The sequence below is a fragment of the Panicum virgatum genome, chromosome 1N, assembly GCF_016808335.1.
Source record: "Panicum virgatum strain AP13 chromosome 1N, P.virgatum_v5, whole genome shotgun sequence".
In the NCBI taxonomy this organism is placed as follows: Eukaryota; Viridiplantae; Streptophyta; class Magnoliopsida; order Poales; family Poaceae; genus Panicum; species Panicum virgatum.
In genome coordinates, this window is record NC_053145.1 from 2,590,630 (window position 1) to 2,618,590 (window position 27,961).

Consider the following 27,961-nt stretch of genomic DNA (forward strand, 5'->3'; position numbering starts at 1 on the left):
AAATATTCGTCTCGTCATTTACAGTTGAACCTGTTTAATTAATTTTTTTCAACTTCATTTAATACTTCATGCAAGTGTGCGAAGATTCCATGTGATTGGTACTGTAGGAAATTTTTTTAGAACTAAACAAGGCCTTATGCATATACATTTGTTGGGTGGTAAACCCAGCCGGGTGTCAAAATGCACCCGCCTAAGCCCTGAGGGATAATGAACTCGGGGGTAGCTAGGATTAGTCCGATCTAGATGCAAGAACACGATGAACACAGAAGGTTTAGAGTGGTTCGGGCCGCCGGAGCGTAATACCCTACATCCACTGTGTGTTGTATTGCCTGTCCTCATAAGAGATTGCTTGAGAGTGGTTCTAGCTGGTAAGCTGAAAGTGTGAGGGAGAGAGTCTGCGTCAACTTGTCCTGAGACTAGCGTGTGCTCCCCTTTCATAGTCAAAGGGAGGCACGTACATAGCTGTTGGGACCCCGACAGGTGGGCCCAACGTGGATGTATTTAAATAACATAGCGCCTAGCGCTATTATGGTGCTACGCCTGAGGAAGATCTTATTCCAGGATTTCGCTGCCTCGTCCGCATGGATGTACTGACCGGCGCAGATCCTCTGACCGGCGTGGTCTTGCCCTGTCATGTTGGTGCGGCGCTTGCAGCTAGCCGGGTAGGCTGCGCCACGCATGCTATTCATGCTGCGTAGCTTGCAGCGTAGGCGGCATGATGGAAAGGGTCGTGCCGTCGTATCCATTTAATGCGGCAGACTAACGTACACCGCGTGCGCGGCGCCTGCGGCTGCACTGTACACCTTGGTAATATGCGACCAATAGTGGAGTCTGGCAAAGGCTGCCCCGTGCTCTGTGGTGGCAGAGCACGCTTCAGCCTCCCGCATTAAATGCAGAGGGTGGGCGAGTCTTCCGGCGGAAGACTCGCGCCTGCGCCCGCGCTAGCGGTAGTGGGGCACGTGGCAGCTCGGACCCCTCCTGGGCGGAGTGCTAGCGCGTGCGCTTAGGGGATCCGGGAGACACGTGGAGGTCCCGGAGCCACCAGGGGAGGTCCGTGCCTCCGGCCGCTGGTGCTGAGCATCCCTCCTCGGGGGACAGGTGGCGACACCGGACCCTTCCCCGAGCAGGGGCGGGTCCGGGGCCGTTGGTCTGGTGAGGTGGAGCCCGGACAGCAGGAGTCCGGCTGCTCAGCTCCTTGGCGCGCAGTTGCGGATAACTACACGAGTCCTGCATTCCTGCAGTAGGAGTAGGTATCCCTGCTACAGAGTACCGACAACATTAGTGGGGCCAGCAAGTATGCATATGACCATAAGTTTGTAGATAAATGGATAAAAATTGATTTGGCAAGTAAACCTTCTTGGATATTTAATTTGAAACAACCAAGCAACTCACTCAAAAACCTAAGGATGGTGCTTAAAAAAGGGATCGCAAGGTAGGCTTTCGCGAGAATCTTTCATCGTCATCACACAAGAGGCATACAAGCTCCTAGAAGATCATGTATGCATATGTGCACGATGGCATATACACAAGTCAAGTCACCAACCAACCAAGTATTCCTTCGCTCGCCTATAAATAGGACAAGGGGTATGGCAGCTAGCTAAGCGTCATCAAGAAGTAATTAAGTGAACACACAAAAGATCTAAGCCATAAGCAGTCAGTAGTAGCCGGGCGGCATGTCGATGATCACCAGCATGCTGCAGGGACGCAAGCAGCAGGGCCAGAAGCAGGGCGGCGGGTGTGAGAAACGCGCAATTTACACTCGGTTTAAGTGAAAATTATTAATTAATCTATTAAGATGAGAGTTAACACGTGTCTGTCTCTCGACATGCCACGTGTTAATCCACATCTTAGAGGCACTTAATCAACACAATTCACCTAAAACGACCACAAATCCGGTAGTCCCGGTATGTGCTCTAACATACGTCCAGGATCAGCATATACACATACCGTTTACAATCGAATACATCGCCAAAAATCCACAAAGAGCAGTTTTACATTACCAGAGTTCACAACTTAATATTACAAGTTCAATATAGGAAGGTTCAAACTAATCTCCATTACAAGCCTTGGGCTCACGGAAGCCATATTATAAAGAAACTTAAAGATTATTATATTTACATGTTCTCACGGAGTTCGATTACGATAAAAACATACTACGATGATGATGCCTTGCTCAAGGACATCACCATAGCCGCAACGACCTACTCTTCCCCCACATTTGGATCAGCGGGGTAGAAGTGGCCGAACACCACTTCCGGCTCACCTGCAATTAGGTTTAGAAGCAACCTGAGTACAAAGGTACTCCGCAAGACTTACGCGATTAAATAAACAAGGATCATGCAAGGCTCAAGTAAAAGCTTTTAAAGGTAAGTAATTATTACATAAGCATGAGCTTCCTAGAATATCTCCTAGCAAAATTAGTTAGTGTTGCCCGAAACCCCCAAATAATTTTAGTTGATTAAAAGAATAACATAACATTCAATAGATCATTAACAAGACATGAGTCCAAAACCAACAATACCGAACTCTCTAAGAGGAATTTGGCGAACCAAGAGCTTGCTCATATCCGAGAGCGCGGCAATTCGAATTGTTTATAATCTTGCAAGGGTGTACTACTTTACCCACACGACGCGAGGACCATGCGGCTCACCCAACCGATCACATCGGGCAAGGGGTACTCCTGTCAACCGTTCCCAACAAGGCTCAAACATTGAGGGTACGCCCAGCTTGCGCGTGGAGACTTAGTTTCTCCGGGGACATCTCTAAACTTTCCTACACATAGGTCCACCCGGGGACACCTTTAAGCCTCCCTGCATAGCCCTTAGCCACGAATCTGGGACCGGGCCTCAATGATCAAGTCAAAGAAGGTAGTAGGCTCATCCGTACCATTATATTAGATATGTGGTAGCACGAAAAAGTGCTCAAGGTCGATGTCATCCACAGACGGTACTTAATCGATCCAAGCGGACTATTCCCATGTGATTTCATTATCTAGGCCCTACCATTCCGCTCAAATCTCGATACTATCAAACCCTTACCACCCAACCGAACCAGCGCCATCATGGGTAACCGATAAGTGTAATACTCCAAACTATTCTTCCTAATAATCAATATGAGTACTCTAATCAGGGCTAAGCATCTAGTCAGATTAAGCCTTTAACTAGCTAACATATGGCAAGGGCAGGGTTAAACAATTCAAGGATGGACAATGCATCAAAGTAGGTGAGAGAATGCAATACATACATAATATATAAATAACCCACTATACCCAAGTGAGATAACTAAACTAAATTAGATTAGATAGGTGCAAGGAATATGCTTAGCTGCTTACCTTGATTAGCTTCAGGCTCGACCACGAACTGGACTCCCGGCTCGGGCTCAACGGACTCGGTGGGCTCCACGGGTTCGACCTCCGACGGTTCGGTCACTATAATGCATGAATGCGATGCAAGAATTAAGAAATAAACTAATCAACAAGCATAAATGACAAATTAAATTGAGCAAGCAAAGAACATTACAAGTAACTCATGAAAATTGAATTTGCGGCAAAAGCATTTTCCTATAATTAATCATAAATATATTAGTTTTTAGCTATTCAAAACAAGATAAATTGGAAAAGGCATGCAAACTTAGCTAAACAAATCTAAGAAAATTATCTTAGATACTAGGCATGAAAAAAAAAGCTAACAAAACTAGTTTTACTATTTTCTCACTTTCCATCAAAAAGTTCTATATTAAATCATTTTCAGACAAAGCATAAGAAAACAAGCTAAAACTGTGATAAACAGCAAGGAAGCATGTGAAAAAGTTGCACCACTGAAAACTACACCTCACTAGGAGTCTAACAAAATTTAGTTTGAAATTTTTAGAGCAATACTCAAATAACTAAGTATTAAGCTCACTTTTGCAAAATAAAACTATAGATAAATTTACAGCAAAGTAACATACGAAACATTATTTTTCCTAAGTGTACCTCAGAGATACGAACCCAACGAAACAAGTTTCGTATTTTTCCGAGGTTTGTAAAATTTTCTACGTATTTTTCAACATTGCAGCACAAATCAAGAAACCCTAAACGCTAGATCCACCCCACGGCCAGCCAGCCCTGAGGCTGACAGGCGGGGCATACGGGCCAGCGGCCCACCAGCCCGAGTCAAGGCCAACCAGGGGCCTTGACCCGCGGCGGGGCGCGGCCACGGCGTCGCGCGTCGCGCGTGCGCGCGCGGCGACTGCGAGTGGCGGCGGCGCAGCGAGGCGAAGCCGGAGTGGGGCAAAGGGTGCGCGCACGGGTGGAGGCGACAGTGGCGAGGCTCACCAGCGGTGGCGCGGGCAGGGAACGGCGACGAGGGGGCGGCGCGACGGCGACGAGCGGTGGCGGGCGAAGGAGCTCGCCGGCGGCCCTGCACGGCGAATGAAAAGGCCGGATGAGGAGGGGAACGGGTCGAGGAGAGGGAGGAGATGCTCCCTGCGCGAGGAATTGGAGGGAGGCCCACTAAGGGCGGGGAATCGGCGGCGGCAAGGAGCTCGGGCCGACGTCAAAGGTGGAGGGGGACGGGAGCTAGGGTTTGGGGCCGGTCGAAATGGAGACGGAGAGGGCGAGTGAGTGGACTCGGCGCGGATAAGGATGCGAGGAACGAGGTTCGTCGGCGGCGACGCTTGACACGCGGCACGGGGAACGAGGATGGCCGACGCGTGGACTCGCGCGACGCGTGCATCGCCCGCCGAAGCAGAGGAGCGGCGGACCGTCCGGGCCTTCATCCTTCATCCGGACTGTCCGGCAGGGGTCGTGACAGCGGGCGCACCGGCGTCGGCGCGGAGGTCGTCGAGCCGGTGAGCATCGACGTCATGGAGCCGTTCGTGGAGGCCGTCGAGCCGGTGAGCATCGACGTCATGGAGCCGTTCGTGGAGGCCATCTCGCTGACGGCGTTCGCAGCGCCGGCGCTGGGGCTGCCGCCGTTCGCGACGGCGAGCATGGATTGGAAGGAGGCGCCGACGGCGCACGTGGTCATGGCGGACCTCCCCGGGGAGCGGCGCGACGAGGTGAAGGTGGAGGTGGAGGAGGAGAAGGTGCTCAAGATCAGCGGGCAGCGGCAGCGCGCCGCCGAGGACAAGGGCGACCGGTGGCACCGCGTCGAGCGGAGCTCCGAGCGCTTCGTGCGCACCGTGCGGCTGCCGCCCAACGCCAACACCGACACCGTCCAGGCCACGCTCGAGAACGGCGTGCTCACCGTCACCGTGCCCAAGGACAGCGAACGCAAGGCCTACGGCCGCCTCATCCCCATCGCCAACTAGCTAGCTCCACGACTGATAAGTGATGACTCTGTTAGAAATCTAGGCAATTTTCGGTATATTTTAATTCCAAAATTAGATGTATAAACTAGCAATATTTCTATGACTTTAAGGAGTAAAATAAAACATGTGAATATGTTTATACTTATCACACATATAAGCATAAACAATATAAATAACCAAAGTTTTAGGGAGTACCCTAAAGCGGGGCCGTTGCCGGAGGCATTGGCTGCGCTGTTACCAACTGGAGTAGACATCTACTCGGTTGGCCTCAGTCGAAGTAGTCGAACTAAATCGGTGCAGGAAGATGTTCGCAGTGCAGTCCCACGAACGGTCACCAAGATGTAGTCGACGTAGTCGTTCGGCCACCAGAATGTAGTCGACGTAGTTGTTCGGCTCGTCCACCAGGAAGTAGTCGTACAATCGGGCAAAGCCTTAGTATTTTTGAGCAGTCACGCTAAAGCGTTACCCAAAAACCTGATTGCCCGCCTATCCCGTGCAGGATCTCAAGGCGAGCAAGGTTTCGGAGGCCTGCTCACGCTAATTCTGTGCGCGCAGAGATTAGCGTTGGGGAACTCAGTTGTTGCAACTGGAGAGGGAGAAGAGAGGAGCCGAGTTGCCTCAGTGCTCTGGTGTAGGATGGATGAGGGGCATGGCACTCCTTATATAGTGACTCAGGTGCTCAGGTTCGTTGAACCTGGACACCATCAGAGTCATTTAGGTGATGCGGTTATGGCCATTAATTACAGATTTAATTGCATGTTTAATCGCACGATTAATTGCTGTCAATGGCAAAATAGCCATCACATCACACCGCGCCACGCCGCGCCGCGCCGCGCCGCGCCGCCCCGCCCGTCCGGCCGGCCGCGCCGCGCCGCGCCGCGCCTCGCCTCGCCTCGGCCTCGGCCTCGGCCTCGGCCACGGCCACGGCCCGGCCCGGCCCGGCTCAGCGAGGCGAGCGAGCGCGCGCGCGCGTGTGGTTCACCGTCCTCCTCTTACCGGCTTCACAAGTGGTGTACAAGAAGTCCACCTTTTAAGTCGGTTGAGATCCTCCTCAATTCCCGGTACGGAATTAAACATTGATTCCCTAGCATTAATAGTGGGCTTTAAATTCTTTTATTGCTTTAGAATAAATGGGCCAAGCCCATTACTCCAACAATCCCCACCAAGAAATTCAAGCCACACTAGAAATACCCTCATTCTCTCTTTGATATACCAGTATTCGACAGAGACTGTTAAGTTGAACTTCCATCTAGGACAAAGGCTACACTTATTCACAACTGTGCAATGGACTATGCCTTGAATTGCCAGTTTTGTGCAAACAAGTTTGACCAGAGCCCTACACTGGTACTAGGCTGCAAAAGCATCCCCGCGGTTTGGAGCTTATAAGTCATACTCCAGGCCCTTCATGAGTTTCTAGAGAATACCCAATTCTCATAGACCATGACCAGTGGTCAAACTCATATAGGTGTGTTCCTTTCAGATGTTCTGTAGGACAACATCTTTTGTTTCAAGAAAACAACTCATTTGTTTAAAAGAAACCACCTGGCACACATTAAGGTATAGACCAACCTGCCATACAGATTAGAAGAGAAATGCACCTTATACACGGAATGAGCCCTTTTCACAAAGGTTCTCTTCTCACAGTCAGACTTTAGTTTTGTTTCACCATCCTAATTCACGGGATCTCCGATCACATAGGACAGGTTTCCACTATAGAATGACTCACGTGGGTCTCAAGCCCAATTCCATAGATGCATTGTCTATCACATTTCGTGAAAGACCCTTTGTAAACTGATCTGCCAGATTTTTAGCCGTCTGAACATAGTCTAGGGCTATAACTCCGGAGTTTCTCAATTTTCTGACAGATTTCAACCGCCTTTTCACATGTCTAGATGACTTCATGTTATCCTTTGAACTATTCACCTTGACAATTACCGTTTGATTGTCACAGTTCATTAGGATTGCCGGTAACGGTTTTTCAACTATCGGCAAGTCCATAAGGAGCTCACGAAGCCACTCAGCCTCAACAGTGGCGGTATCTAATGCTGTGAGTTCTGCTTCCATAGTTGACCTCGTTAAGATGGTCTGCTTGCAAGACTTCCAGGAAACAGCTCCACCACCAAGTGTAAACACATAACCACTTGTGGCCTTTATCTCATCAGCATCAGAAATCCAATTTGAATCACTATACCCTTCTAGTACCCTTGGGTACCCGGTGTAGTGAATTCCATAGTTCATTGTCCCCTTCAGATAGCGCATTACTCTTTCAAGACCCTTCCAATGATCATCTCCCGGGTTTGAAACAAACCGGCTCAGTTTGCTTACAGCAAACGAGATATCAGGTCTTGTAGCGCTCGCTAAATACATTAATGAACCAATGATCTGAGAATATCTCAGCTGATCTCGCATTATCCTTTTGTTCTTTCTAAGAATTAAACTGGCATCATATGGTGTTGAGACAAGTTTATAGTCGCTATAACCAAAGCGACTTAACACATTCTCCACATAGTGAGACTGTGTAAGAATCACCCCACCATTGATCTCTTTTACCAGCTTTATATTAAGGATAACATCAGCTTCTCCCAGATCCTTCATCTCAAAATTTTGAGATAAAAACTCTTTGACTTCCTTAATCACATTAAGGCTAGTGCCAAAGATCAGTATGTCATCCACATACAAGCACAAAATCACTCCTTCAGCCCCACCATAGCGATAGTACACACATCTGTCAGCTTCGTTCACAACAAAGCCGGCAGAGGTCAAAGTTCTATCAAACTTTTCATGCCACTGCTTAGGCGCTTGCTTGAGACCATATAAAGATTTTAACAACTTACAAACCATTCCTTCTTGACCCTTTGATACAAACCCATCCGGCTGATCCATATAGATCTCCTCTTCTAACTCTCCATTGAGGAAAGCCGTCTTAACGTCCATCTGATGAACGAGAAGACCATAAGAGGCTGCCAAGGAAAGTAACACTCGAATTGTGGTCAATCGGGCAACTGGTGAATAAGTGTCAAAGAAATCTTCTCCTTCTTTTTGTGTATAACCCTTGGCCACAAGCCTAGCCTTGTCCTTTTCAATAGTACCATCTGGCCTAAGCTTTTTCTTGAACACCCACTTGCATCCAACCGGTTTACATCCATAAGGACGTTCAACGACCTCCCAGGTTCCATTAGACATAATAGAATCCATCTCACTCCTTACTGCTTCCTTCCAATAGTCAGCATCAGGAGATGAATATGCCTCTTCAATGGTTCTGGGTGTATCATCTATGAGGTATACAATGAAATCATCACCAAAAGACTTTACAGTCCTTTGTCTCTTGCTCTTTCTCGGAGCATCATTGTTATCCTCCTCAGGATTTTCTACAAGTGTATGTTCATTGTGTTCTATCGGCTCAGCAGAGCCATCATCCTTGATGAACTCTTGCCTAGATGAACTTGTTTCATCTCTCATGGGAAAAATATTTTCAAAAAATGTAGCATCTCTGGACTCCATTATAGTACCAACATGCATGTCAGGTACTCCAGATTTCACTATTAAAAATCTATATCCAACGCTGTGAATAGCATAACCTAGAAAGATACAATCCACAGTTTTAGGTCCAAGCTTACGTTTCTTGGTTATTGGCACACTCACTTTTGCCAAACAACCCCATGTACGTAAGTATGACAGTGTTGGCCTTTTCTTCTCCCATTCCTCGAAAGGAGTTATCTCTTTATTCTTTGTAGGAACACGGTTTAGGACATGACATGCAGTCAATATAGCCTCACCCCACCATTCCTTGGAAAGTCCCGCTGTATCTAACATGGCGTTAACCAAATCCGTTAGAGTGCGGTTCTTTCTTTCGGCAACCCCATTTGACTGAGGTGAATAGGGAGGCGTCCTCTCATGAATAATACCATGTTCCTCGCAGAATAAAGTGAATAAATTTGAGAAATACTCACCACCACGATCTGACCTAACTCTTTTGATCTTTCTCTCAAGTTGGTTTTCTACTTCAGCTTTATAGATTTTAAAGTAGTGTAAAGCTTCATCTTTTGACTTCAACAAATAGATGTAACAAAATCTAGTACTATCATCAATCAAAGTCATGAAATATTTTTTACCACCTTTTGTCAACACTCCATTCATTTCGCACAAATCGGAATGAATTAATTCTAAGGGTGCCAAGCTCCTTGCCTCCGCGGTCTTATGAGGCTTACGAGTTTGTTTTGATTCAACACATACATGACACTTAGAATTTTTGACAAAAGTGAACTTTGGAATTAAGCTCAAATTAGCTAAGCGCATCATACAACCAAAATTAACGTGACAAAGCCTCGAATGCCAAACATTTGTTTCATCAACGTTAATAACATTGTATGCAATTTTATTACAAACATCTGACAAAGAAAGACGGAACAAACCTCCGCTTTCATAACCTTTTCCAACAAAAGTACCAAACTTAGACAAGATACATTTATTGGACTCAAAGACTAATTTGAAACCATCTCTACACAGTAGAGAGCCGCTGACTAAATTCTTCTTGATGGTGGGGACATGCTGCACGTTCTTCAGCTGCACGGTCTTCCCCGAAGTAAACTTCAGATTTACCGTACCAACACCAAGAACACGCGCATGTGATCCGTTCCCCATCAGCAAGGAGGAAGTCCCGCCGGTCTGGTAAGAAGAGAACAAAGAAGCATCAGCACAAACATGAATATTAGCACCAGTATCAACCCACCACTCGGGTGAACCAAAGACTGAAAGAACAGTAGGTAATAAATTACCGTACCCCGAAGTTCCTCCAGGCTCGCTAATAACCATGTTGGCGGAGTTGTTGCCTTTGCGGTTCGGACACTTTGCAGCAAAGTGATCCGTACTAGCGCACACATAGCAAGCTCCCGTCTTCTTCTTCTTCTTAAAAGTGGTTGTCTTCTTAGTCTTTGGTTGGTTCTGCGGTGGCTTTTTCTTGTTCTTGTTGGAGTTGTTCTTCTGAACAAGATTGGCACTTGAAGCACCAACAACTCCTTTCCCACGTATGTCCTTTGCTCTCGCCTTCTCCTCAACATCAAGAGTCCCTATGAGTCCATCTATTGTGAACTCCTGTCTCTTATGTTTTAGAGAAGTAGCAAAGTCCCTCCAAGAAGGTGGCAGCTTAGAGATTATACCTCCAGCCACAAACTTATTGGGTAACACACATGGGGACTCTTTGCTGCAATTTTTGAGATCTTTTGCCAGAGTATGTATTTCATGAGCCTGTTCCACTACAGAACGGTCTTCGACCATCCTGTACTCAAGGAACTGCTCCATGATATACAACTCACTCCCGGCGTCAGATACTCCATATTGAGCCTCAAGAGCATCCCACAAAGCTTTGCCAGTTGGCAGCCGGATATAAGAATCCACCAGGTTATCACCGAGAACACTAATGATCAAGCCTCGAAAGAGGATATCAGCCTCATCGAACGCACTCCCTTCCTCTGGAGAGAATTGTTCAGGCTTACCCTCTTTCACATGGATCACTCTCGATAGTGTTAACCACAGTATAAGCCGCTCTTGCCAACGTTTGTAATTTGAACCATCAAAAGGTGATGGTTTGATTGATGCAGCAAAGCTAGATACCGAAAGCCTATTAACATCATCAGGTTTTTGGATTGTTAGAAATCTAGGCAATTTTCGGTATATTTTAATTCCAAAATTAGATGTATAAACTAGCAATATTTCTATGACTTTAAGGAGTAAAATAAAACATGTGAATATGTTTATACTTATCACACATATAAGCATAAACAATATAAATAACCAAAGTTTTAGGGAGTACCCTAAAGCGGGGCCGTTGCCGGAGGCATTGGCTGCGCTGTTACCAACTGGAGTAGACATCTACTCGGTTGGCCTCAGTCGAAGTAGTCGAACTAAATCGGTGCAGGAAGATGTTCGCAGTGCAGTCCCACGAACGGTCACCAAGATGTAGTCGACGTAGTCGTTCGGCCACCAGAATGTAGTCGACGTAGTTGTTCGGCTCGTCCACCAGGAAGTAGTCGTACAATCGGGCAAAGCCTTAGTATTTTTGAGCAGTCACGCTAAAGCGTTACCCAAAAACCTGATTGCCCGCCTATCCCGTGCAGGATCTCAAGGCGAGCAAGGTTTCGGAGGCCTGCTCACGCTAATTCTGTGCGCGCAGAGATTAGCGTTGGGGAACTCAGTTGTTGCAACTGGAGAGGGAGAAGAGAGGAGCCGAGTTGCCTCAGTGCTCTGGTGTAGGATGGATGAGGGGCATGGCACTCCTTATATAGTGACTCAGGTGCTCAGGTTCGTTGAACCTGGACACCATCAGAGTCATTTAGGTGATGCGGTTATGGCCATTAATTACAGATTTAATTGCACGTTTAATCGCACGATTAATTGCTGTCAACGGCAAAATAGCCATCACGCCGCGCCCCGGCCCGGCCCGGCCCGGCCCGGCCCGGCTCAGCGAGGCGAGCGAGCGCGCGCGCGCGTGTGGTTCACCGTCCTCCTCTTACCGGCTTCACAAGTGGTGTACAAGAAGTCCACCTTTTAAGTCGGTTGAGATCCTCCTCAATTCCCGGTACGGAATTAAACATTGATTCCCTAGCATTAATAGTGGGCTTTAAATTCTTTTATTGCTTTAGAATAAATGGGCCAAGCCCATTACTCCAACAGACTCGACCATCTACTGTTGAAATCGTCCCTGCTACTTCATCACTTACCATAATACTACATGATAGCGTGTGATCATGTATCGAGATCGTGTGTGTGTGTGTGTGTCGAGAAGCTTGCCTATGTTCTTGTTGACCAAGCAGTTGTAAAGCACATCTAGATATGTGCGTGTGGGATGCATATATGCATGTAGAGAGGACGAACAATAATAAGCGACTTGCATGGTGAAAGTCCTTTGTGGCATAATTCGGGGAATAAATTCGAGTTTTCTATGTGTTCTTATTTTAATTTGTTCTTGATTCCTTGCTCTCTTTTTTTTATTATTATTCTCGGAGGGGAAGTGGTCCTTATCCTCACATGTCTATACTATGTTTTAGAGAGAAAAACCCTCTTGCCACAACAATGGCAATGAAAATTGAAAAATAAATGAATTTCTCATATACTTAATGATATCAAATTCCTGTAATATATCTCATATAGTGATATGCATGGGTCAACTTGTCTTCGACACAATTTGACCACTACAACATAAAAATAGTTGTAAACTCAACCAGAAGACCAAGAGTACCAAAACTCCCAAAAACTCGCTTCACTTACGTTGAACCACTAAAAGGGTGAACAATATTAATCCGATCTATAGTTTTATGAAGGCCGCTGATTTTCGAAGTAACGGTTCACGCTCAAGAAAAACAATTCCAAACTTAAACCTAACCACTACTTACTTACCCCTAGCCCACTCAACCACTAATCAACCATCAAGAGCCACAATGATCTAGCTCATCATATTCTCGATGCACTTGCAAGTCTGCTCATTCCCTTGAGCAATAATTACCATCCGTTTTTGAAAGCTTGGTACTTTGCTCATCCATAACATCATAGTTTCAATCTCAAAGCTCTCAACCCCTCCACTCCCAAACACTGAAATATCCTCTCATATCATTCCTAACTCCTTTCCAACTTTTCATGTAAAAAAATTAACCAAATAAAAATTATTTTTTTTGAAGAAAAGGATTCAGTAGAAGAAGACGAGGTAGTAATAAAATAAAATAAAAATTGTTACAGTTTCGCTTCTCTTCTTTTCCCACCACGCAAACCCAAAACTAGAAGACGAAACCACACACCCCTATCTCGTCGCGTCGGCGGCCTTTGACATTCCCACCCTCACCGCCGTCGGATCAACCGCTGCCTCGCCGCCGATGGGCTTGCTCCGCCGGATCTCCGGCTTCTTCGGCATCTCCCGTGACGATGACCACCCCGACTCCTCATCCTCCAACGCCGCCGCCGCGGCGGAACTCCCGCAGGACAGGGCGGCCGCGGCTGCGGCTGCAGCGGCGGCCCACGGCGCGAGGCGGGGGTTCAGCGTCCAGGTTCCCGTCCCCGTCGAGCGGCAGGGCCCCGGGCCCGTGCTGGTGCCCTGCCCCCAGGGGGACGGCGGCGTGCAGGTAGCCTTCGAGATTGCTTTCCCATGGCTGATGATGGCGTCCGTTGTAGTTGTGGAGTCAGCGGGATCTGGTTCACGGAAAGAGCTTTTCGCAGACGCTTCTGCTAGTGTCTGATTGCTCAATTGTTTGGCCTTGCTGGGATGCGTCCCTGAATTGCGATGGGAGTTTTTGGAGTAGTCGCGAAATTGTTGATATTTTCCTCAGTCCAATTCAGTGCAAATGTAGAACTTGGCAGGTGCGGGTAGCGCTATTAGCTTCGTGATGTTTTTTTCCCCTTGGATTGTCTTGCAACCTAAATTACTTGACTAGGAGCTGAAATCAAAGAATGTTTCTTTCTTGTTACATCTTTTAGTTATGCGAGAACCATTTTATTTCCTAGGCAATTAGTTTAGCATATTGGTGCATTTTTACAACAGTCCCTTGTATGCCAAGGGAAGACTACACTTTGTTTTAATAGTCAGTGCATTCGAGGTGTGGAGTTTCATTTGTGAACTTTGTTCATAGCATTTGTGGACGATGGGATAAGAGGGAGGGACTCTAATGCAAGCAATGACCAATGTAGATCACCTTCGTTAGATCTTAAGATCTATAGTCAGTGTTATCCCTTGCATTCAAAGTTGATGCAGCAGTTTGAGGCCATGCTTCTGTCACTGTAAGGTAACACATACTGCTATATGTGGGTTGGATGAGAAGGTATATAGGCCATATTGCTTGCTTAAAATATAAGTATGTTAAATACCAGTAGTTCAGAACATATGAGGGCCTAAGAGGTTATGTTTTTGTTCTAGAAATTCATTTGATTGACAAAGTGTATCTTGATGCTATGTACTCTCAGTAATTTCCCTTGTTTCATCTGATTACCCCTGGCCAGACTGCAGCTATCTCTAAACTGAGGCTACCTAGCAATGGACATATCTTGTTAAAGTATAAATATACAATGAGTTTAGCTGCTTTATTTTTTGGGTATTTGATGTTACTTACTTTTGCTATTATGCGTGTTTATAGTTGAGGTCCAGTTACTTTTACTACTGTGCATGTTTATAGTTGAGGTGCTGTTATGCTCTGTTGGGTTCAGTTAGTCATTAATTTGGTTTGGTCAGTATACCTTGGTTCTTCTTTCCCTGAATTAATTCTTTTGATTTGGTTAGGTCAGTTATGGTTATCTACATTACCTTTTCATGTAACAGCTTGTCATACATTTGTTGCTATCAATGATTTATTGGCTAAGGTATAGTTTTGTTAACTTGTAGTGTGTTTACATGAAGGATGGTTTGAGATGGTTGTTTTTTTGTGGGCTTTGACATTATGATTTTTAAATTTGCATTAACTAATGATTCAAAGCTTACAATTGTGAATCCCACGAGAGGTGTTTGGTGGAGCCAGACCCTTTGATTTGGCATAATGACACATTGTGTCTTCTGCCAGTTGTTCTGTAAACAGTTCTTGGTGGCATTTTTAAATTATAGAACTATCCCTTGTACAAACTTCACAATGGATTTCCTTAATATGTTTTGATAAAGTAATGTTACATCAATTAGTATTTCTCAACTGCCAGCCTTTTGCAATTGCAAAGCATGGTTCTATTCTTGTAGGACATAAAGCTGGCAAATTGCCATCTTTACCTACAACACTTGCATTTGTCATTCAGTAGACCTTGTGGTTCCTGTTTTTGGACATGAAAATGAAACTATCAAAATTTATATTCGACATCACACTTTAATTATACTTGTTCCTCTTTCTGTATATGTTACAAACTGAGTGAAAATTTTTGGTGGTACTGATGTGCTTTCAAGAGAAGGGGATATCTTAAGTTAAAGGAGTTGGCTGTAGCACAATGATATGTATGTCAAAGAGCATCCAAATATCTGTTCACCTAACAATTTTTTTTGTCATGTCTACTCTCTTTTAAGCAAGCGATCATCATAGTACTCTTTTTTTTTCTAGGTCATAGTACCTATGGAAAAGTGTGCCTTTGTTTCTACTTTATTATATGTGCATAGATTGCATCAAGCTAAAATGATCTTACCAAACAAGTGCCCTTTTTCATGGACATTTGTGTTTTTATTGTGCATGTTGAATCCCGTCAGTGTTCTCAGTTGTCTCATATTGCATTGCTTGTGTTTCGAACTTTGAAGAAACAGGCACTGTAACATGCTATCTGTCCTGCATTTATTCAACCAGGGCTTTCGGTGGTATACAAGGAAGCTGAGGATTGATGAAGACTGGGACGTGGCTGATGAGTTCTTGGATGAGGTTATCCCGGAAAGCTCGATCAACAACGACACTAGCCCAGTTGGAAGGTTCCAACCGAAATTCAACACGAAACCAGCCAGTCTTGCGATGAGAAAGCAGATTATTGCCGTTGACGGCGACATCCGCCACAGCTTGGAACACCAAGGGCAACTGCAGTGGGTGTGAGTGGATATGTAATCTTCCTCCTGTTCGCGTTGGCCAGAAGAGCGCGCAGGAGCTAATGCCTCCGTGATTCTTCATTCAGTGTGTTTGGGATGGTTCATCTCATGGTGATCACTAGATCCCTTGTACCACTAGTAGTTGTACATTATCGTATTGCGAACAATGACAGGTAAACAAGCTGCTGCTGGAAATTTAATGGGTAGTGTGCTTGCTTGCTAATTGGTTAAAATTGGAATGGGTAATGTGCTTGCTTCCATTGGTTCCTTGCATTTCATGTACAGAGTATGCAGCAACTGACAGAGACTGATGAAGACTCTGAATGTGTCCCTTCGTTTCCCCATTTATCCTTGAATCTTTGACATGATTTAGCATCTCAACACAACCCCAGTCACAGCACACTATTACCATTTCTCAGGAAGCTTTACGTGAAAGCTACTCTGACAACTAGATGAACGCAGAGTACGCCTTGCCACTTTGCCAGGTCGCCAATCGTATAATGCTACTTGTTTATTCGTTTAAAAAACCAAACACAGTTTTTTTTAAAAAAAAAACACTACACACCAATATGACGCTGCAACAAGCCAATCAAAAAGTCCACACGCCATCTTAAAAAATTGGTGCATGTATGTGTGCACGTAAATCTGCAGTTGTATCCATGTTTTCTTTTTCATTCCCAGCCTGTAATAATTTCCTAATACAGGAAATGATGGCATACCAACCAAAAACAACAATTTATGGAATTCGCTAGTAATTATTCGATGGAGAGGATATCATCTGATATATTCGCATGAATAACAAATTCCCGAACCGAGGCTCATTTCAGTCATTTGGCTTATTTTTGAGTAAAAAAAAAGAAGCAAGGGGTTCTAGAAGATACGGCCAGCCGGCGAAGTTGCCTGCTGCCGCAGGTGGGCCAGCCAGGCCTATCCATCCATCCACCTACCAATCGCGCGCGCAGCTTCTGGCTCACGATATATCCACGGAGGCCCATGCCCCAATCATCATCGCCCTTCGTGGGCCCCACGGTTGGAGGCGGCCCATACGCCCACGCCTCCTCCGGCCTACGGTCCACCGAGAACCGGGTCCACGGCGGCACGCCATCTCTTCTTCCTCCTCTCATCGTCGTCGCGGGGGCTGCTCCTCTTCCTCCCGGCCTTCCAAACCCACCGCCCCGCCGGAGCCCGCCCGCTAGCTCGGCGCCGCTTCGAGGCTCCCCCGCGGCCGCTGCATTTGCGGGTGACGTCTGCTACGAGAGCCGCGGGCGGCTGCGAGACGGGAGGTGCGCGGTCCTTGGTTCGCTGCGGCTGCGGCGAGCTGCTCCGCGCGGCCGGGCCTGGGACTGGTGAGAGGAGTGGCATGTTTTTTTTAAGAGAGAGTAGTGATACGGCTCGCTACGTTTGACACTGTGCTTGCATTTAATCTACGTGGTTTTGCTACGACAATAGCTAGCCATTGCGAATTTGCTAGCGCGGTTTTCTGCTATTTATCGATTTTTTTTTTCTGTCGTGGAGTTAAGTGGGTAAAGGAAACACCGTAAAATTAATTGTGTTTCCAACTCTACCAGGGATTGGGCTCGACAAGAAATCGTTTGTGTCTCATGTTCGATTGGTTTCTTTTTTTCTTTGTTTGAGCAGAATGTTCGATTGGTATCTGATGAGTAAAATGCGTGTGGAATGCTCGGAATTTAGTGCGAACTTCTTTGGTTCCCTTTGTGTATCTTCCTTACCGTACAATCAGACACGAACGAGAAAATTGTACTTGGAAAATTTGAGACCTTTCGCTTTCCTCTATGTCTTCCTTCGTGCCTCTCAGTGTTTGTTTCTTTTGGTTTCAACAGGAAATTCTTGCATATATTCAGCCCGTTATTGGTACTCCGGTTGCTGTTGAGTGATTGGGAAAGCTGATTGGCCAGAAGCATTCTTGGTCATGGGAAGCAATGACCCTAGCACACAGGCTCCAAAGGCATCAGAACAAGTACTCGAACAGTGATATCACACCTGTACCTTTTGAAATGACATTTCCTTTGTTTAATTTTGTTCTCTATTTGCCTAAAGTTTTTTTTCCTAGTGCAATAACCTTAGAAAACCTACTGGCTCTGATGATTTTCTAGAATCGTTGTGATTGTGCTGCAGCCAAAATAGTGAAAAATGCCAAATAAGTAGTATTAATTGGTGCTTTTATGGACTAACAGATAGAAGTACACATTCTATTTTTCTCAGATTATGTAGCTGAAGAACTATTTTAAGTCAATTTGGTGCCTTTGATGCTACTACATTACAGGTTCGATATTACATAAATAAAGTTACACTCAAACTCAACCAACAAGTACTTTAACATTGAAACTAGATAGCTCTGGCCTCCCACAGGCCAACTTCCTGCAGTTCACTTCCAACTTGATTTCCTGCATGACCTCTGCCAGCGTCATAACTTTTTGATCAAAGACACGCCGATTCCTCTCCCCGAACTGCACTAACTGCAATATGTTCTGCATATTTTGTTCTATTTGCATAGGTTAGTCTCTTTCAGTGACAAAACGAAATACCCATCTAGGTCAAAACACAACTCTCCTGTTTCTACTGTGACTGAACACATAGTATGCTTGTTTACCCTTTCTTGTGTGTTTCTTACCTGTCCTCAGGATCAACCTTCAGCCACTACATCCGGGGCAACAGCTTCAGTTTACCCTGAGTGGCCCAGCTTTCAGGTTATTCCATACAAAATGTTCTCTTTACTAATAATAAAGGAAGGCTAATCTTTTCCTTTTATGTACCTTTTATTTTTTATCAAATAATTTTCCTTTCCTTTATCTCCTGATTGTTAAAAATCTTGGTAGGCCTACTCAGCAATTCCACCACATGGATTCTTTCCCCCTACCGTCGCTGCAAATCCACAGGCTCATCCATACATGTGGGGAGCTCAGGTGGCCTCTACATCTGTAACTTTGTGTTTCCCCCCACATTCAACATCTCTCTTCTTTGCCAATCTCTATTGTTATTGTTAATCTGTATTTATATGTTTATGGAGTATAATGCAAGGACATGCGATTTTAGTATGTGCATCAATGTTCCTTAATTGCAGCCCATGGTGCCACCGTACGGGACGCCGCCATCACCTTATGTGATGTATCCACCTGGAACAGTATATGCCCATCCCTCTACACCACCTGTATGCACTTTAAACCTAACAAAATCTCATCTATATGTTAGCTTTGTACATGCACCTTTTTATCCTGTTTTGATGACGTATTTTGTGCTAATGAATAACTAATTTGTTAGGGTATGCATCCATTTAGTCATTATCCTATGCCAACAAATGGACATGCTGAAACTCCTGTAAGTAACCAACTGTGTCTGTCCCCTTTTGCTCATCACTGTTTCATGCAATCCTGAAATATATCTTTCAGGGAGCTGCGCCAAGTGCTTCAGAAATGAACGGTGAGTCTTGCACTCTTGTCCAAGGTTAATAGTTGAATATCAAGGCCACTTAGAGCATGGAAATTAAAACTAGGCTTCTGGTAATAATTACAGGAAAAAATGAGCCTGGCAGAATGTCTGCTCCATCTGCCAATGGGATTACCTCCCACAGGTTTTTATTAGTTAGTCATGTATAAGTCACAAATTTATATAATTCACAAACCATCTAATAACCAAAGTTTTTACCTGCAGTGAGAGTGGAAGTGAGAGTGAGAGTGAAGGAAGTGACGCCAATTCCCAAAATGTGAGATTGATCAGTGGTTCTTTTTTATTTCTTGTCATAACACTTCTTTCAGACTTCTGAGTAATTTTTCTGTTGCAGGATTCACACTCAAAGGACAATGATGGAAAGGAAGACGGTAGGCATCTGAGGAATTGTTTCTTTTTCATGATAATTACTAATAGAATTACATATCTATTTACAAAAGATGATAGGTCTATTCTGTCGTGCAGGCAGTTCTCAGAACAGCATATCTTATTCAGCATCACAGGGAATGTTAAATCAAACCATGCCGATGATTCCAATACAACCGGGTGCGATGGTTGGAGTTCCAGGTTCCACAGCTAACTTGAATATTGGAATGGACTACTGGGCCGCTCCTGGTTCTGCAACTGTCCCTGCAACACAGGGCAAAGCAACTTCTGGTTCAGCACGAGGAGATCAATGGGTACTGTCCTTGGGCATGTGCTTATCTTTATGAATTATATTTATACTAACATCTTGATCTTTGAGGATTTGCATCTCTTGTTAATGTTGGTATAGTATTTCTTGCTTTGTAGAACCAAGTACTGTTTTTTAATTTATCCATTCACTTTGTTGATAGTGCTGTTGTAGAAATAAATCTGTATTAAAAACTCCAGGGACACACACTATTTGATGCCCTATTGTTCAGCTAAAAATTACATGGGTTTGTTTGGAACACCATCCCTTAAACTTAAAGCAATAAGAGAAATTAAGTCAGCAGCAAGCCATAGGCTCTCCACACTGATTTTTAAATCTGTATTTGGCGGTTGGGTCATGGGGATCCGCAAGATCTTTTGAAATGCCCAATTGTGCTTTGCATGTGGTAATGGTAAACATAAGAAACCAACAAGGGTGCCATGCTTCGCGCTGCTTTATTTGGTTAGTGTTTTTTGTGTGTAGATTAATTATGAAAAGTTAACGACTGCAAACTGTGATTGCACTATGGCAATTTTCAGGACGAAAGGGAACTCAAGAAGCAGAAACGAAAGCAATCTAATCGAGAATCAGCACGCAGGTCCCGGCTGCGCAAGCAGGTACTGTGCAACGTGGACATGCTGACATCCTGCTACCTAAGTATTAATCTTATAAGTTTGAAAGAGAACTTTGTCCAATGCTTCCGCGATCGCATTCCAGGCTGAGTGCGAGGAGCTTGGGCAACGTGCTGAATCTTTAAGGTCAGAAAACTCCTCTCTTAGAGCTGAGCTTGAACGGATTAGAAAGGAGTACGAACAGTTACTTTCGCAGAATGCTTCCCTCAAGGTATATTCAGGACTGGGCATATGCTCCAGTGATTGTGATTCTTTCAGATAGGTATATATTTTCTGCAATAGATGTTGGCCTCAACGTTGGTCCGATTTTTGCAGGAAAAGCTGGGGGCAACCAGTGATTCTATTCCTGACATGAATGAGCAGAACGACGGCGGTGGCAGCGGCTACAAGAAGCAGCCTGATTCCGATGCCCAGCCTGGGAACGAGTCTTGACCTGTTTAGCTCAGGATTGTTGACACGGCATTGCTATTTATTTCCTTGAACAATACCGAACAGAAAATAGGGAAGATGGGAGAAAATTATGTACACAGTTCTACGTCAAATGACTAATATTTCTAACGGCATTTGCACATATGCCCATCACCGCTGTCCTAGTTTGTACTCCCTCCTATTTTTAAAAATAGACGATGTTTGGGACAAAATTTAGCAAGGAAGTCCAAAACAAAAACGCTGCTTGGTACTGTTCGATCAACTACACCGATTGGCAAAAAAGAAAATGTAAAATCAACTGCAGCGATTGGCAAAAGAATAATGTAAATCAACTCTGTGCGCAAGGCTACGTCTTAAACACTCCATACAAGGTAATCGGCGACGGCGAGAAGGTCAGCCGCCGGCAACGAGCACCGGTTGACGCCGGCCACCTTACCTGAAACGGCCCTTGGACAAATTTTTGTCGATGCTGCAATGGCCAATGCCGTATGATGTCCAGATTCCAGAATGAATCTGGTATACATTTCCGCAGGCATTTGCCGTGCTGTAGTACTGTTACATTTTCTCTCCCCAAAATGGCGAGGAAGCTGCCTCCTCTGTACACCACCAGCCAAAAGCTATCCACTCGCCCCAGCCAAGCCAATCCAACTCAACCCAACCCAGAAATACTTAGATCCTAGGGTTAGTAACAAAAATAAAAATGAAATAAACTTCTCGACCAGCTAGCAATAAACCCCAAACACCTTACTTTCCGTGTTACTATCACCCAGCTAATTGGGGGTGGAGCAGTCAACTGATGAATTTCGTTCCTCCTGGATTGGGACAATCAATTGCCAAGGGTTTCTCTTCCAGGAAAGCATACACTCGCGACCTGAACTTCTGGGCCAGCTCAGCAAGGTCATTTGCCATCCGGGTCTGGGGTAAGCGGTTCGCGACATCAATTGTCAAGGTTGCACAAAGCTTACTGCTCGTCAGCACCTCCAAAGTTGGTTTTGAAAAGTTTGCATGGGATGCCAGACGGTTCAGAAGGATAAGAGCCTCTCTCATCAGCAGACATCTGCAGAAACCATTCGATGGTTAATTGTAAAATTTGATCAAGGGCTCAAGTGGCTGTTTAACTTCTTTCTTTTTCAATTTTTTACTGTCACAAACTCCATGCAGGTTCTTTATGGGCACCTAGAAGCGACTTAGAATGCAGGTTAAGATAGATAGTTGCCAACAGGAAGCGGAAGATTGCACTGAGCTTAGACATTGTTAGCATTCACTCATTGCTATATCCACATGCTACTTGCTATTTCCATATTCAAAGTATGATCCAGCAAGCTCGGAATGCACAAGATTGGGACACAGAAGTTTGAGGGTACCTTTCTCTCTGCAACTCCTGTGTTTCATATTGCATTTGCGATGCAAGGACTTGCATTACCAGCTCCAAGAAACTGGCACCACGGGCACTCACAGGACCTAAAAGCACTTCATATCCCAATTTGCCGCTGGAAGCTATATACGCTAACAGAACGATAACAAGCCGGCAAAGCTCAATTTCCTGAAAAATACAATCTTAGTTGTTTGGCTATGGAAGTGAAGTGAAGTGGCACAAGTTATGAAACTATGCTGAATCTGAATCATCTCTAGATAGACCCTTAGGTGCACTATGCAATGCTTCTTTATTAATGGCAGGTGAAAAACAATCACTGGTTTAGTAAGGGTTTCAATATCACAGAATAGAATCTAGCTAAATATTTCTAAATGCAGATTTACGGCCTCAAAAACTTGAGTTAAGTAGCATACCAGAGAACAAGTTGCCTCACATGACAAACACTCAGACAAATCCACTAGAACTGAGCTTATGACTTGTGATCTATCATTTTCACACCCTTCTGACTCCATCTGTTTAGAACCATCTTTGCCTCCACTACACAGCAATTTCAACCCATCATTTCCACATCCTTCTGATTCCATCTGTTCAGAGCCATCTTTGCCTCCACTACACAGCAACTTCAACATCACTGGGCCTACCAGAAACAGGAATTAGGTTGTCATTGCAAGGTTAAAAGGCATGCACAGTTCAACAAGCCTAATATATTTAAGATATATTCGAAGTAGAAAACAAATTGTTTAACCAGAAACCTCCATTAAACTGATTCCACCACAACGGAATAAAACTGCTACATAAGCATTTCAAAGAATGCTGTGGGACAGAAACGCCTTGGGTAACAATAGTTTACACTTGAAACACCAATAGATATGCCTTTTCCATCTAGACATTCAAAATAAGAGCTTAAAATAGAGACACAGAACCAATTTCCCTTATACTTATGTGGTATGGGGGAGTTCCCAAAGCGAAGATGAACTTCTGGTTCACAATTAAATAAGTGTGGGAATGTTTGGAGCATTTTAATTTCCCAGGCATGGCTAAAGACTAGGGATGGAAAGATGTTCCATCTGCTCTCTTCTATTAGATGTCCGAAAGCACATGCCGTAGAGCTTTTTCTAAAGTTTGTCCATCAAAATCTAAAACTATATAAATTGGTTAGGCGAAACCCACATTAGCGGTGCATTTAAAATACTTTGATAATGTTGCAGTTATAAAAGATAGGTATCACATTCTCGTTGCTTGGACATCATCAAAGGATAAAAGCATCAAATTTAAAAGGGAGGGTATCAAGTAACTAGTCCACAGAATGCAATACACTATGCTGTTCACCTTGCATGAACAGCTTTTGCAAGCTAGCATCTTCTATTATAAAGGTAGTGTGAAGAAATTAAACACAGGAGCACAAAAGCTTACAATTCAAAAGCAAGAAAAGTAGACGCACAGAATGCTTCTTTACAAGCAATCCGTTTTCTTTCTGCAATAGCAGATGCAATCTTGTCATTATAGAAGTAAATCCAAATCTGAAAATAGCAAGATTATATCATTAGCATCCGACCTTATGGCCAACTAAAGAAAGGAAACACTACTCAGATGCTTGTTTACCTGTGGCGTTCCTCTTTGGGATCTGTTGTTCTTAAAATGAGAATCATTACGGACAATGCATCAGTTCGAATTGTTTCTTCTGAGTACTTGACCACAATTTGAAGCATTACAGTGAAGACTGAACTCCAGAAAGCAAAAGGAAGAGACATATTATGCTGTCTCAATAGATTTTCTGCATCCAGAGGGCTCAGCAAAGCAGAACTGTCTTTGTGATTGTCCTCCATGTGTATGTTAACATATGGTTCAACAGAAACATTGGTCCTGAGGGTACACTGAGAAAAATCAAATTAAAGTTCATAATCATGGGAACCTACAATTGTAAACAACAAAAAAGTATTGCACAATTATGCAAGCAACGCTTGAGTAGCAACATTCTGAATATAGAAAAGAAATGCCTTAGCCAGTTCATTTCATCTAGAAACCACGTCACCATTTCAATCCCTAAAAAGTTGAAAGGCCGCAGCTGAACGAGAAGCATGGTTTACAGATCGACAAAGCATAGTAGCAGACAAACACCTACCATTTGAAGCACTACGCAGCTCAGACTGAGGTAGAATCCAAGTTGAAATCAAATTTGAAAAAAGAAACCCTTAAATCTTAGTTTACAGGAACAAAACAGTTCGTCTTCATCTGATATATGGACAATTGATTACTGTTTCAGTCCTAAACTTAAGCAGCATATTTACTTCAATTGTGAAATGCAGCTATTCTGTCAACAGGAAAAATATTCCATTAATGCGTCTACCTTTCACTAGTCTTGGTTCCATAATTCAGCAAGTGTTGCAATATACTGAGCAATATCCTCAAAGTTCTACTGACTATAGCAGCCTGAAAAACAGAGGAGGTGGAAATAAATAGCATATACAAAAAAGCACTTGTGTGATTTTTTTTTTACATCAGTTCAGAATCCACAAACCATTGGAAAGGTGAAAGATAAACCAATTCATATAGCTAAACCATTACAGCGTTGTACAGGGCAACTTGAGTGTATTCTTTCATCGTTATTGTTCCAACTTGCTGGTAATAGTACATATGAAGGGTTGATAGTTTGCTATTACTACTAGCATTTACCCAAGTCTAAATAAATTAAGTGCTGAATCTTTTATTATTCACAAATAAATCAACAAGCTAAAAGGCACAGTTGCTCCAATACTTGCTGCAGGTAGGGTTATAAATAGCATTGTGCAGATTTGTTCCTTCCTTGTTAGTTAACTTAGTTCCTACTGATCTATGCTGGCTAGGGTCATTACTCTTCACAATAAGGTACATGTTTAAAATGGTAGTAGAAATAAATTTTTGCCCATCAGTATTCACATCAGAAAAACATCATTTTCCTTCTGCTCAATCACTAAGGTTAACATCAAAAAGCTTAATACCACATTAGGATCACTGCTAGTTTATATTGTTAGTTAAAAAAAACACACGTGAACATAATTAGTACTACATCATACCTAAGTACTGCTATTTCTCTATAACAGGTTGGAGGCAAATCACATATCCATAAGAGGCACTCAGGCAGTTAAGCAATAATAGTAATGACAACACAGAAATATTACTATGGAAAAAAGGAGAAGAAACTCGGAGTCTCGGATCTTACATTATCAAAAGCACAGAGATTTAGCAATGCTTCAAGGAAAGCCTGTATTGGTATATTCTCATTATTCATCTGCCAATAAATTGACCATATTAGTCAACTTAAATGACTTAATTAAAAAGCACAATTGAAGGCCAAGAAAAAAAATGACATCCTGAAATTTCAGAAGACATATGAGGCAATCACCATATACTGAAATGTTTAGGCAATCTAGGACATATTGTGGCTGAAAACAAGTTTTATACCAGCCCCGGCATAGAAAAGAGGAGGGGGCGCAAAAAAAATGAGATTAAGACTCAAGTTAAGTGAGAAATTCACATTCCCCCTGTTGAAATGTATATCAGTGCAAACTGCAACAGGGAAGGTGCTTTTTATCTTTTCTCTCTCGAAAGCACAGGAGAGCTGTGCATCAATATATTAAGAAGAAGAAAGGGGGTAAGAACCCCAAGTGGTACAGTTTAGGTCCTGTACCAAAGGTGCTTTTTACATAATACTCACCTTAACAAACATGTCATATACTTGGGAAATAGCTTCATTCATGGAGGAGCTTGCTTCAGAAGAAGTTTGACAGTTGTCCGTCAATCTGGTACATTGGAGAAGTGACAAAATTTCTTCGGAACAAGAAACAATGATCTTTGATATCAGATTCCTCCTTGATAAACTGTTAGTTGCCATGCCCCAGATTGCACGTAGATTGCTAGAGATACGCTCAGCCGATATTTTCTTGCACTCAAGATGTCCACTTTCAGATGTACTATCTGTCTGGACTCCTATCTCCTTAATTTCCTTGCACATAATGCTTCTTGGTTCAAAATGGGTATTTTCCTACCAAACAGAAGATATCATTTATGGATATTTCCGGTATCATATGACACAACAGGATGAAAAACTAAGGGTCTTACCTCCAGTGACAATACTCCAGATGTACTTATCCCTGTTCATCAAGTTGAATTGCCAATAAGATTCAAAGAGGGAGGATAAGAAAAAAAGTATCAGCCACAAAATAGCTCAAAATCTCACCCTTATCGATCATGGTGCGTCGCCTCAGTTCCATGGCCTCAGTTAAATAAGTTTGATCCCCGCGCTTCAAATACAGATCAACTTGCAAGGAATTGGCATCATTATCTTTGCCATTTGTCTTGTCTGTTCGCCTGGAGGATGCCCAAGAAGGACCATCAGCATGCAAAGCCCCATTTGCAGGGGCATGAAAGGACTGATCAATATCCATCCCCGCACCGCAAACATCTTGATTGGCAAAGCTGCTGATTAAAAAGAAAGAGAGAGGTGTGAAGTTCCAACAGTCTAGGAACTAATACAGAAAACAATACATGTAAATCACATAATATTTCAAACCAGTCATTTTTAAATTCTTCAGATACAGATAATATACATGACTTGTTACCTCACCGTGAACACATGGTGACTAAAATAATGTGTAGCTAAACCAGCAGTACTTACACATTTGCTTTTTTCAGATTTTGAATCTCCACTTCTTTAGCCTTGATTTGAATATCTTTCTTTGTTCTGTCCTTTCTCAGCTCGGTGCATTCATTTTTCTGCATACACGATTGCAAGGAATCACCTCATGCTGATCATTCAACTTAACTAAAACAACACTGGTCAAATGATAAAATGAGATTGATCAAAGCCCCAGTTTATTGGATCAGTCCTTATCTCAAATTCAAGGATGAGCAAATGCACAGCTCATAAAAATTACAGGAATTTAGAATACAGCTAGCGACGAGAAGAAAGGGTACGCACCAAATTGTTAACTTGCTTGTTGACACGGCTCAGCTCCCTCTGCAGTGGTTAAGATCAAAAGCGTCAGGAATAGAACATAAATGCGCTGGGTGAGCTCCCGCGGAGGGGTGAAGCGGAGCGAGGCGGAGGCGGAGGCGGAAGCGGCGGGGAGGTGCGAGATGGAGATGGAAGTGGGAGCGGTAGTGGGGTTAGGGTTGCGGGAGGCGACGGCGTTGTCCGTGGCGCGAAAGAGCTCGTCGAGGAAGTCCTCGTCATTAAAGTCTTCGTCGTTGACGACGACGTCGCCCATCCCCGCGCTCCCCCTCCCCCTCTTCTCCCCATCGCCGGAGTTGGAGCAGGGTTAACGAAAGGTGGTTTGAGCTGTTACCGGTCAAACCGGTCCGGCCCGGTCAGGGTTCGAGCCGATATCAAACCGGTACCAATTCAAAATTTAAATTTAAATTTAAAAAAATAAAAATTCCCAAATCGGTCATACCGACCGGTAAACCGGTCAAACCGGCCGGTAAACCGGTCTAGGGCCCCAATTCAAAATTCAAATTTGAATTCAAAAAAATAAAAAATTCTCAAACCAGTCATACCGGCCGGTAAGTATACCGGTCGGAACCGGTTACACATGCGA

General features: G+C 44.0%; 4 protein-coding genes and 1 long non-coding RNA gene across 14 annotated transcripts; 3 read left to right on the forward strand and 2 right to left on the reverse strand.

The window, feature by feature from the left end:
* The first annotated feature begins 1,394 nt into the window (after nucleotides 1-1,394).
* On the forward strand, nucleotides 1,395-12,180 carry LOC120654534 (18.9 kDa heat shock protein-like). The gene is made up of 3 exons (XM_039932094.1): nucleotides 1,395-1,735; nucleotides 4,797-5,316; nucleotides 11,961-12,180. The coding sequence occupies exons 1-2, from the start codon at nucleotides 1,674-1,676 to the stop codon at nucleotides 5,290-5,292; spliced, it is 558 nt and encodes a 185-aa protein (XP_039788028.1). The 5' UTR covers nucleotides 1,395-1,673; the 3' UTR covers nucleotides 5,293-5,316; nucleotides 11,961-12,180.
* LOC120654536 lies at nucleotides 1,990-4,735 on the reverse strand. The gene is made up of 3 exons (XR_005667098.1): nucleotides 4,316-4,735; nucleotides 3,332-3,427; nucleotides 1,990-2,263 (listed from the first exon to the last, which is right to left on the reverse strand). It is a non-coding gene; the product is annotated as an uncharacterized LOC120654536 (long non-coding RNA).
* Nucleotides 12,181-12,826: 646 nt separating the features above from the next.
* Nucleotides 12,827-16,080, forward strand: LOC120654535. Its single transcript, XM_039932095.1, has 2 exons — nucleotides 12,827-13,400; nucleotides 15,582-16,080. Exons 1-2 carry the CDS (start codon nucleotides 13,155-13,157, stop codon nucleotides 15,816-15,818), a joined length of 483 nt encoding a protein of 160 aa, XP_039788029.1. The 5' UTR covers nucleotides 12,827-13,154; the 3' UTR covers nucleotides 15,819-16,080.
* A 769-nt stretch (nucleotides 16,081-16,849) lies between these two features.
* Nucleotides 16,850-21,223, forward strand: LOC120654539 (transcription factor HBP-1a-like). Of its 2 annotated transcripts, none has more exons than XM_039932105.1 (14): nucleotides 16,850-17,157; nucleotides 17,653-17,789; nucleotides 18,454-18,519; nucleotides 18,649-18,735; nucleotides 18,894-18,980; nucleotides 19,091-19,147; nucleotides 19,219-19,249; nucleotides 19,343-19,400; nucleotides 19,481-19,532; nucleotides 19,611-19,647; nucleotides 19,742-19,956; nucleotides 20,489-20,566; nucleotides 20,667-20,792; nucleotides 20,897-21,163. In XM_039932105.1, exons 2-14 carry the CDS (start codon nucleotides 17,742-17,744, stop codon nucleotides 21,011-21,013), a joined length of 1,059 nt encoding a protein of 352 aa, XP_039788039.1. In that variant the 5' UTR covers nucleotides 16,850-17,157; nucleotides 17,653-17,741; the 3' UTR covers nucleotides 21,014-21,163. The 2 variants fall into 2 exon arrangements, with proteins under 2 accessions (XP_039788039.1, XP_039788040.1); XM_039932106.1 differs by lacking the exon at nucleotides 16,850-17,157 and adding an exon at nucleotides 18,035-18,095 and having other exon boundaries at nucleotides 17,701-17,789; nucleotides 20,897-21,223.
* A 254-nt stretch (nucleotides 21,224-21,477) lies between these two features.
* On the reverse strand, nucleotides 21,478-27,687 carry LOC120654537 (protein SENSITIVE TO UV 2-like). 9 transcript variants are annotated; one of them, XM_039932098.1, is made up of 12 exons: nucleotides 27,343-27,679; nucleotides 27,040-27,137; nucleotides 26,602-26,843; nucleotides 26,484-26,515; nucleotides 26,080-26,406; nucleotides 25,585-25,653; nucleotides 24,733-24,815; nucleotides 23,988-24,248; nucleotides 23,799-23,905; nucleotides 22,814-23,022; nucleotides 22,375-22,553; nucleotides 21,478-22,067 (listed from the first exon to the last, which is right to left on the reverse strand). In XM_039932098.1, exons 3-12 carry the CDS (start codon nucleotides 26,807-26,809, stop codon nucleotides 21,800-21,802), a joined length of 1,743 nt encoding a protein of 580 aa, XP_039788032.1. In that variant the 5' UTR covers nucleotides 26,810-26,843; nucleotides 27,040-27,137; nucleotides 27,343-27,679; the 3' UTR covers nucleotides 21,478-21,799. The 9 variants fall into 9 exon arrangements, 8 of the variants coding, with proteins under 8 accessions (XP_039788032.1, XP_039788031.1, XP_039788033.1 ...); XM_039932097.1 differs by having other exon boundaries at nucleotides 22,799-23,022; nucleotides 26,602-26,840; nucleotides 27,343-27,676; XM_039932099.1 differs by having other exon boundaries at nucleotides 22,799-23,022; nucleotides 25,585-25,626; nucleotides 27,343-27,676.
* Nucleotides 27,688-27,961: the final 274 nt, after the last annotated feature.

Excerpts from the sequence above, each read along its gene's own strand:
- LOC120654534 (XM_039932094.1), top strand. The coding sequence starts at position 1,674 with ATGTCGATGATCACCAGCATGCTGCAGGGACGCAAGCAGCAGGGCCAG. Across the intron at positions 1,736-4,796 it reads GGCCAGAAGCAGGGCGGCGG|GCGCACCGGCGTCGGCGCGG; the intron begins GTGTGAGAAACG and ends TCGTGACAGCGG.
- LOC120654535 (XM_039932095.1), top strand. The coding sequence starts at position 13,155 with ATGGGCTTGCTCCGCCGGATCTCCGGCTTCTTCGGCATCTCCCGTGAC. Across the intron at positions 13,401-15,581 it reads AGGGGGACGGCGGCGTGCAG|GGCTTTCGGTGGTATACAAG; the intron begins GTAGCCTTCGAG and ends TTATTCAACCAG.
- LOC120654539 (XM_039932105.1), top strand. The coding sequence starts at position 17,742 with ATGGGAAGCAATGACCCTAGCACACAGGCTCCAAAGGCATCAGAACAA. Across the intron at positions 17,790-18,453 it reads CTCCAAAGGCATCAGAACAA|GATCAACCTTCAGCCACTAC; the intron begins GTACTCGAACAG and ends ACCTGTCCTCAG. Across the intron at positions 19,957-20,488 it reads CAGCACGAGGAGATCAATGG|GACGAAAGGGAACTCAAGAA; the intron begins GTACTGTCCTTG and ends GGCAATTTTCAG.
- LOC120654537 (XM_039932097.1), bottom strand. The coding sequence starts at position 26,809 with ATGGATATTGATCAGTCCTTTCATGCCCCTGCAAATGGGGCTTTGCAT. Across the intron at positions 23,023-23,798 it reads ACTTTTCTTGCTTTTGAATT|GCCCAGTGATGTTGAAGTTG; the intron begins GTAAGCTTTTGT and ends TGTTTCTGGTAG. Across the intron at positions 22,554-22,798 it reads GTGAGGCAACTTGTTCTCTG|GAAATTGAGCTTTGCCGGCT; the intron begins GTATGCTACTTA and ends TGTATTTTTCAG.